This window comes from Panthera onca, chromosome E1, assembly GCF_046562875.1.
Source record: "Panthera onca isolate mPanOnc1 chromosome E1, mPanOnc1 haplotype 2, whole genome shotgun sequence".
NCBI classification, from domain to species: Eukaryota; Metazoa; Chordata; class Mammalia; order Carnivora; family Felidae; genus Panthera; species Panthera onca.
In genome coordinates this window covers 33,480,012-33,489,158 of record NC_138352.1, presented here as the reverse complement: position 1 = coordinate 33,489,158, position 9,147 = coordinate 33,480,012, and the positions used below count along the sequence as shown (strand labels likewise).

Below are 9,147 nucleotides of genomic sequence, written 5' to 3'. Positions count from 1 at the left end.
CTGCTTCTCTTCTGCTGGAACAGACTCCATCCGCTTCCTCCCGTCTGTGCACTTCCTCTTATCTGCTGGGAAACGCTGGGCCCTGGACCTCTGGCATCCTACCTCGACCCTGACCTCCAACCCCCAGAGGTGCTCAGGTCACAGCCTGGCTCCTGGCTCCAGGAGGAGAGGGAAGCCTGAGCACCACGGGAGGATCCTGCCCGAATTGGTTTTGAGCACCTCACCAAGGGGTGGGGCGGAGGGATGTCAAGGGAGGAAGTGTGGGTTCCATCTCATGCCCATCAGAGCTTTCCAAGGGTGCTTTGATTTATTCATTTTTAAGTTTATTTATTTATTTAGAGAGTGTGTGTGTGTGAACGAGCGGGGTAGGGGCAGAGAGAGGGAGAGAGAGAGAATCCCTAGCAGGCTCCATACTGTCAGCATAAAGCCCGACGCGGGGCTCGAACCCACAAACTGTGAGATCATGACCTGAGCTGAAATCAGGAGTCAGACACTCAACCCACTGAGCCACCCAGGCACCCTCTGGGGTGCTTTTAAAGAGCAGCAAAGATATTTCTGTTCAGGAGCTGCCTGGGGCAGATCGCAGCTCCAAAGTTCTGGTAGACTGTCCTCTCTGATTCCTACTGTCTCTTGTCTTTCTTCATTTCCTCTCGTGTCTTCTCCCTCTGTTTCAGCCTCCTTCTCTATTCTCCACATCTCTTTCTATGTCCCTGATCTCTCTCCTTACATAGTTTCATAAGGACGACCTGGAACCACCGTACATGTGTGTACATGTGTGTGTGTTGGGGCGGGTGGTAGAAGAGGGTGCGGGAAAAAAACCTAAGACCCTACGGTCATCCAGGATGGGGGTGGGAAGGTAGAGGAGGGCCGGGGGCTCAGAGGTTGTAAAGTTCAGATCCTTTGACATCACAGATTAGAAAACTGAGGCCAGAGATGGAGAGACACTCATCCCAAACTGTATCTCAACCAGACGCCAATCTCTTATCCAGATCCCCAGATCCAGGGGCTGGTTTGGAGCAAGATGAGTCATTTGAGCGGAAAGAAAGAGCTTGGGTTTGTGTATCAGGCCGGCTTCAGAAATGCTGCTTCCAGAAAGGGCTGGGACAAGGTGGAAGAGGGTGTGTGACTGGCAGAGAGAGGGAGGAGCAGGCCACAGACAGGAGGAAGAGCCACGTGCTAGGGGCTGAGGGGGAGGCTGGGATGCTGCAAAGGCACCCGGGGGGCCAATGAGCTTTGAAAATAGTGTGTGGCTTTGGGGCAAATTTTCGAGTTTGATAAATTTGACTATATTAAATTAAGAATTATTGCTCCATAAAGGAAACCTATCGTTGTTTGCAAAATGCAAGGCACTCCAAGGCAGTGACATTGTTGTTCTCTTGCCAGGGGTGAAGGTGGCGGGGGGCTTCCTCCTCATCTTAGTGGGGTAGGGAGAGTGAGCTTGGTTCCCTGGTCCAGGAATCTCTGGGAATGTGCTAGTGTCTTTTTAAATATGAGACCTCCTGCAAAGGGTGGTAAGTCAGGTGCCTGAGACCCCTAGACTCTAAGTCAGTGTCCACCCTGGACAGAATTCCATGTTACGGCCTGGAAGCTAACCCTGGGAGCAAGGGACTCAGGCCCTCCATGGGGCCGACAACTGCCCAGCCCAAAGATTCCATAGCCTCTAGCCAAATGTGACTACTGAGCTACTTAAAGCATTTCATTTTTTTTTCAATGTTTTATTTATTTTTGAGAGAGAGAGAGAGAGAGAGAGAGAGAGAGAGAGAGTAGGGGAGGGGCAGAGAGAGAGGGAGACCCAGAATCCAAAGTAGGCTGCAGGCTCTGAGCTGTCAGCACAGAGCCCGATGCGGGGCTTGAACCCACGAACCATGAGGTCATGACCTGAGCCGAAGTCAGACACTCAACCCAATGAGCTACCCAGGCGCCTCTGAAATGTAGCTAGTTTAAATGTGCTGGAAGTATAAATCACACTGGACTTCGAATACTTAGTACAAAAAGCAATGTAAAAGATCTCATTAATACTGTGTACATTGGGTACATATTGAAGTGATAATAATGTTGATATATTGGGCAGAATAAAACATGATTAAAATTACTGTCACCTCCTCCATCTCTTCACTTTTTAAAAAGATACCTACCAGAAAATTAAAAACTAAAAACATGGTTTGTATTACGTTTCTCTTGGGCACTGCTGGTCTAGAATAGAATGAACCCGACATAAAAGGGGGGCCTTTCTGACTTAATAAAAAACTTAAACCGAAAAGAAAAAAGGCAAGAAGTCCCCAGGGTGGCTCATGGCAGTGGGGTGGCAGGACCAGTGGCTGGCTTTCAGGGACTTGGGGACCCAGGTGTGCTTGGCCACTGGGTGATGCTGGGCTCATGGTGCCATCTAGTGGCCTGATAGTGATGATGGGAATGATCACAGGGTGGGAGTCGGGAGAAGGGGAGAGACCGGAAGAAAGAGTATCAGGTTGGGGCTCCAAGGCTGGTAAGCCCAGCCCAGCCAGCTGCCCCTGCTCAAGCCTGCCGTTGCCGCCCCCGCTCCCCCCACCCCCAAATGAGGTCTCAAACGGAGGACTGCAGGCCATATTCATCATACAAAATGGGTTTGGCTTGCACAGAGCTTCAGACTTCTGGCATGAAGATGTGGGAACTCTGGGCCCGTTTTCTGCAGAACAGCAAGCCACTGGGCCAGCTGCAGCCTTTAGAAGGAGCTCCTCCAGCTCTGCCTTCATGAGGCCTGCCTGTCTCAGGGGATTTCAGCCGTGAGCCTGCAGCTAGACAGAAGGACTGGCCTTTCTGTTCCACGGCTGTCTGGCCAGGCTGCTTTCATAGGGAACTGAAAAAAGTCATCCTCTCTTCTCTCCCCAGCTTCCCCGCTGGGCTGTGAGGTCCTGGAGTGGGCAGGTGTGCCCTGGCCCCCTTGCCCAGGGCCTGGCCCAGTTAAGACTGGCTGGATGAAGCAGAGGAAGATGAAAGCACCAACCAAGTGCCCAGGGTGTGCCTGCATGGACACTAGTTCCTACCTCTGCCTGCCCCCAGCCTTAGTGCACCCTAAGCAAGGAAGACGCTGAGGTCAGCAGTGGAAGGGAAAGTGGACCTATAAGCTGGGGTGGGGGAAGGAAGCCAACTTCAGAAGGATGGGTAAGTCGGACCTTAATCCAAGGTAGAGGTAACAGAGCCCTCTCAGATCTGTGCCCCATGGCCCTTTCCACCCTTGGTCTATGACTGGGTGTCAGGAAACCCTATGGGGCTGTCAGGACAGGAATAATTAAGCAAATCCCTCTTGTCACTGAGGGCTTCCTGAGCTCAGCTCGCCCTGCACCCTGCACCCTGCACCAGGGACAGCTGCAGCCTTCTGGTATCTGTGTGAGCATGTGCGCGTGCGCACACACACACACACACACACACACACACACACACACACACGCTGTAAGAAAAACATGATGTAGTCCTGTTCTCATCAGCAAGCACCTGGGTTTCACATCCAGTGAGGTGAGATCCCTCCAAAGGAATCCACTCAGGACACTTTGTCCTTACTGTCCTGGCTCAAAACATTTCTCTACCTACCCCTCTTTGGAAGGCCCTCTAAGGAGACAAATCTTTCACCTTTAAAAAACAATTCTGAAGAACCTAATAGATACTAACTCTGTTTGCATCCTTCCAAATTCTTGCAGGGTGTGTTCATGTACCTACATGTCTGTCTACAGTTATAATCAGTGGGCACGGACCATTTTGTGACCTGTGCTTCTAACTCACGATTATTTTTACTGTTAGAACACCAGAGTTTCTTAGCCGCGCCCCTATGGTTGGGCATTTTTATTGTTTCAAATCTTTCACTGTGGGACTCTGGGACTGCCTTTTGGAAAATCTGTTTTTCTTTTTAAATTACTCCCTTGGAGTGTTTTTTTCTTTAATTTTTGTTTTGGAGAGAGACAGTGAGCAGCGGATGGGCAGAGAGAGAGAGCAGGACAGAGGATCGGAAGCGGGCTCCACAGCTGACAGCAGAGAGCCTGAATGTGGGGCTCAAACTAACCCCCCAAAAAAGGAACAGATCCACAGAACAGTTGTTCTCCCCCCAAAAAAGGAACAGATCCACAGAACAACTAGAAATCTGTTCCCACGACCTCTTCTCCACATCCCTGACAACATCAGTCTTAACTGTTGTTTATTTTTGCTGGTATGTCTCATTCCTTGCTAGACAGACAAGGTGCTGCTTCCTGTGATGGAGGCAACGAGTATAAGGAAAGGAGTTGGAAGGCCCAGACTTCCTAAGAGAAGCCAAGAGACTGCATGTATGGGAGCCCTTTATGAGCCGTGGACTACTGTAAGCGTCTACTTGTTATTCTTCTCTGACTCCCTCTCCTTCGAGCACTATTTGAGTGGATGGTTGGTAGCAATCTTATATAATTTCTGTCTTGAGGTATACTGGTCCTTTGTATCTTTTAGCCATGACTTTTAGCAGCTCTGTCTTACATATGTGGTTTCTCTTTCTAGTGCTTTTCTTTCTATATTCACTTAATAGTTATCATTGTACTATTTTTCTCTATATTTGGACAAGCCTAGCTGGTCTCGGTTGACAACGCCCATTCCTTTCATAATCACAGATTTAGCTGCTCCTCTCCACAGTAAGTCAGTCATCTTGGAGAATGGATACAGGCTTGGGAAGCAGATTTTTAAAAATCAGGGGCACCTGGGTGGCTCAGTCAGTTAAGCGTCCAGCTTTGGCTCAGGTCATGATCTCACGGTTCATGAGTTCAAGCTCCACGTCGGACTCTGTGCTGACAGCAGGGAGCCTGCTTTGGATTCTCTGTCTCCCTCTCTCTCTGCCCCTCCCCACATAATGCTTTCTCTTTCTCTCAAAGTAAATAAATAAAACTTAAAAAATAAATCAAGCAAGGGGCGCCTGGGTGGCTCAGTCAGTTAAGCAGCCGACTTTGGCTCACATCATGATCTTGCAGTTTGTGGGTTAAAGCCCCACATCAGGCTCTGTGCTGACAGCTCAGAGCCTGGAGCCTGCTTGGGATTGTGTCTCGCTCTCTCTCTGCCCCTCCCCTGCTCACCCTGTCTCTCTTTCTCTCTCAAAAATAAATAAACATTTAAAAAAATCAAGCAAGGGTTTCAGAAAACCCAGATGGCCCATAATGAAGGGCATTCTGGTCCAGGAGACTCTAATGCATCAGGGAGAGGCAGGGAGTACCTGTTAGATCAATACAGACATGTATGCACACACAGATATTTAGATGTCCAAACGTCTACATAAGCACTCCTGTGATGTGTACACATCAGAAAACTTTTATGGCATTAAAAAAAAAAATTGAATGCTAGGCAAACACCTATCAGCGTGAAAATATACAAAACACATGGCCCTGATAAAACAATAGCTAATGTGTGTGGACTTTAGTTTATAAAACACCCTCCCATGCATTCTGTCTTTATAACAACCTACTGAACAGAATATGTCGTAATAGCTTCCACTCAGTGAGTGCTTACAGGCACTATGCTAAGTGCTTGAAATGCATTATCTCATTTAGTCTGCACAACAGCCTACGATGTAAGTACTTACTTTAGCCTGTTATACAGAGGGGAACCCCAAGGCTCAAGTCCCTTGAGCATTTTGCCCAAGGTCACTCAGCTGGAAGGTGAAGAGACTGAGAACTACTTTCACATCCCTCCCTCTGACTTCAAACATCTGCTGCACATTCACGCCTCCACCTGCAGGGGGCGCTCTCACCATTCCTGCACTGACCGTAAAACTGGGCCAGAACTCTGAGCTCTCTCTATCCTGCAACTTAAGAAAACAGGACTTGCTGGTCATTTTATCATGTTTCCAGGACATAAAAATCTGGGTCTGAAGCTAGGCAGAAGCATTGTCCAAACTGGTCTGAGATTATAATAATATACAAACAGTAACAATTTATGAAAGCCTTCTAATTGCCAGAAATTACATTATGAACAAATGTTAACCCTCACAGCCACCCTGAGGTAGAATCATCTGTGTCAGAGGTGAGGAACTAGAGGCTTAGAGAGGTCAAGTGATGCCATGGGTCACACATGTAGTAAGTGGCAGAGCGGAGACTGGATCCCAGGCCTGTCTGGCTCTTTCCTTTACACTATCAGACGGTGGCACTGCCTCTCCATGAGATGGAAGGCTCAGTGGGCAGGTCTGGGGCCAGATTCCCACATTTTGTTCCCGGTTGGACCCTAGGACTCCTCTGCCCAGAGTCAAAGCTTTCCTGTGATCTGTGCGGCAGCTACCTGCCCTGTGAAATTGGGAACCCTGATACCTATGGGCCGAGGGCAGGATGCCAAGTGGGCCAGCCAGTGTCTCACTTGCAGAAAGCAAGTATATCTTTAATTAAGGCACTGAGCCTCATCTTGACTGTTTTGGGGACCCTTCACTTATCCTGGGGTCTATGGCTGTCTCTCCAGCTTCTGTCATAGCCCCCATTCCGAGCTGTGTAACTCTTCTTCTCCAAGCTGGCAAGTGTCCAGCTCTCCAAGGAGACCAGAGAACCCCCAGCCCTCCTCTGGCACATCTGGGTTCTCACCCCAGCCAGCAGCAGCTGCAACATCAGCCCGGTCAGCAGGAGTGAAGCCAGACACTAGCTTGGGAGTGCTCATCTTAGATGCAAAAGCTCTCCAGACTTCTCTGGGAGGGCTGGTTGTGCCTCCCACTTTCTCGGCAGATTTGGCCCTAATTCCCTTGACCTCCTCCTCATAATCTTTCCTGATTCTATGTCTGCCTCTCATCATAGAGGCCCTGGCTCTATGCACTGGACCAATTTTCCCTGGGAGCTCCATTCACCCACACTCAGGGTACAAGCAGGACTCACCCACCCCCAGTCCCTGGTCGGCCCTAGGCTTCCTTTCCTGAGACTGGTCCGGACTCTTCTACCATTGCAGCCCTCACAGTGGCTCACTGCAGACAGCAGCTCTGCAGGGTGACGGGTCCCAGAGATGAGGCTGACTGCATCCTGAGTCTCCTGGTGCCGCTCCCCCTCCCCAAATAATGTCATTTCCCACAGTGCTCCTCACACTGCTCAGCCACACCTAGGGCCCTGCCATGAATCAGGTACCTACCTGTGGGAATCAGGCCGTGGGAGACCGACATTCCACAGTGAGCCCCCACACCTCAGGCCTTTCTGCCACCCTGGGCCACTGGGCCCAGTGGACATCTGATAGCAGACGGAGATGATAGCTTTTCCTTTTTATTTGGCTCCTTCTGTTGCCTCTCTCAGATCACAGACTTGGGGTATCAGCACAGGCTGGGGACATGGACCCCACACTGTCATCAGACCACACCAGGTGTCACCCACACTCCCACCTACAAGCCCCTCCCTCCCCCCCCCGTCCAAAAGCCCTCTTTCTCCTAAAAAGCAGCAAGAGATAGGACTCAGAGGCACAGGAACGCAAAGATCACTTTCTGAGAAGAGTTCATCAAGTCCAAACATAAAAAAGAACCCAGCAGGATCCTGCTCCTTTCCTGGAGTTGCCATCCCTGGTTGGGCTTCAGGCTGAGGAGGAAGGTGCTGGGGAGCGCAGCCTTGGGCTCAGTTCCTTCCTACTGGCAAGGCTGCCTCCTCTCTCTCTCTCTGGCCTCAGCCATTCAGTTTTTCTTGGTCCAGGACGGTTTTTTGCAGTCTTCCCTTTAGTAGTCATCCTGCCGTTGGCTCCTCCCTGGCCAGCCTCCCTCCAGGCCCACCGGGTCTCTCTGGAGCCAGTCAGGAGTGCTGGAAGCCCAACCCGGGGCCCGCTCGCGGGTGGCCCCGCGGCCAGGCCAAGGGAGCCCCAGGACCGCGGCGCCAGCTTCCCGCGGACGCCTGGGCCGCGCCCTGAGCCTCGGCCACCGCCCTGGGCCGTCCCGGGTGCGTGTGCGGGGAACACGAGGCGCAGCGCGGCGCGAAGGGGCCGGCGGGCGGCGGGGCGGGCGGCGGCGGGCTGGAGCCCGCGTCCCCGCCGCCCCCGGCACGCGCGGCCTGGCCGTGGCACTCCAGGTGCCCGCAGTGCCAGCGGGGCGCGGGGCTGGCGCGCAGGACTAGGGAGAGCGCCGCGATGCGGTGGATGGCCCTGCGCAGCGTGGCGATCTTGGAGAGCCTCTTGCCGCCCAGGTCGTGCCGCAGCGCCCTGCGCAGCGCGTTGAAGGCCTCGTTGTAGTCCAGGATGCGCTTGCGCTCCCGCACGTTGGCCGCCATGCGCCGCGCCTTGGAGCGCGCCGGCCGGGCTCGTTTCCTGCCGCTCGCCGTCTCCTCGGCCTCGCCATTCTCCTTCAGCACCCCAAAATCCCTGCCGGCCTCCAGGCAAGAGCCCCCCAAGTCCTCGGCGGGGCCCTCGGCCCCCTTCAGGCCTCTGAGGCCTGGTCCCGGCCCGCCTCGGTGCATGGCCTTCCCCGGGCCTTGCAGCCCCGGCTCCGGCTCGCGGGGCTGACAGTCCTCACCTACTGAGCGTTGACTCCTGCAGGCTGGACACTCCCGGACAGGCCTTCTCTAGCTGGGCTTTATGGCACCACGTGGCTCTCCACCCTCCTCATCCATTCATCTCCCTCCTCCTGCTTTATTACCTGCCTCCAGGTAGGTTGGCGAGGGAGGAACCGGGAGGAAGGAAGCAAGGAAGGGAGGAAGCATGCAGATTCTTGCAAGAGGGGACCAGACCCGGCAGCCCGGCCATGCCTGGGGCAGTGCTCCAGCCGCCAGGGAGAACTTGCCCTGCCTCACTCCAGGTCCTCTCTCGGGTGACCAGGTTGAACACACGTTCCACCTGCAGACCCCAAATACAGTGCCAAATTTGGCCCCTGGGCAGGAGTGCCGATAGGTACACAGAAGGGTCGCCGTGGTAGTTGAGTGTGTTTCAAGAACCTTGAAAGTTCTCGTCAAGGCTTGTACAACCATAAAGCTGTGCTTGAGCAAAGCATTACTGTCCCCGTGGGGCCAATAAGGGAGGGACAGATTTGATACAGCAGGGGCCTGCAGGTAAGAGAGACCTGAAGCTTCTGGCTTTTCTAGCTACCAGAGTGAGCTTGCCTGGGATTCTGGGTTTGGGTTTTGTTTGGACCTTACTCTCCCTCTATCTCCCTTTGCCCCCCCCCCCCCCCCCCTTCAGAAGGCAGAACTGGACTGAGCCAGCAGCAGAGGGTGATGGAGATTGTCTTGT

At 52.8% G+C, this 9,147-nt stretch overlaps 1 protein-coding gene across 1 annotated transcript; it reads right to left on the bottom strand.

The window, feature by feature from the left end:
• Positions 1-7,408: 7,408 nt before the first annotated feature.
• BHLHA9 (basic helix-loop-helix family member a9) lies at positions 7,409-8,604 on the bottom strand. Its single transcript, XM_060647853.2, has one exon. It carries the CDS (start codon positions 8,376-8,378, stop codon positions 7,722-7,724), a length of 657 nt encoding a protein of 218 aa, XP_060503836.1. The 5' UTR covers positions 8,379-8,604; the 3' UTR covers positions 7,409-7,721.
• Between the last annotated feature and the right edge of the window lie 543 nt (positions 8,605-9,147).

What these genes read in the sequence shown, in the direction of transcription:
- BHLHA9 (XM_060647853.2), bottom strand. Translation starts at nt 8,378, where the DNA reads ATGCACCGAGGCGGGCCGGGACCAGGCCTCAGAGGCCTGAAGGGGGCC.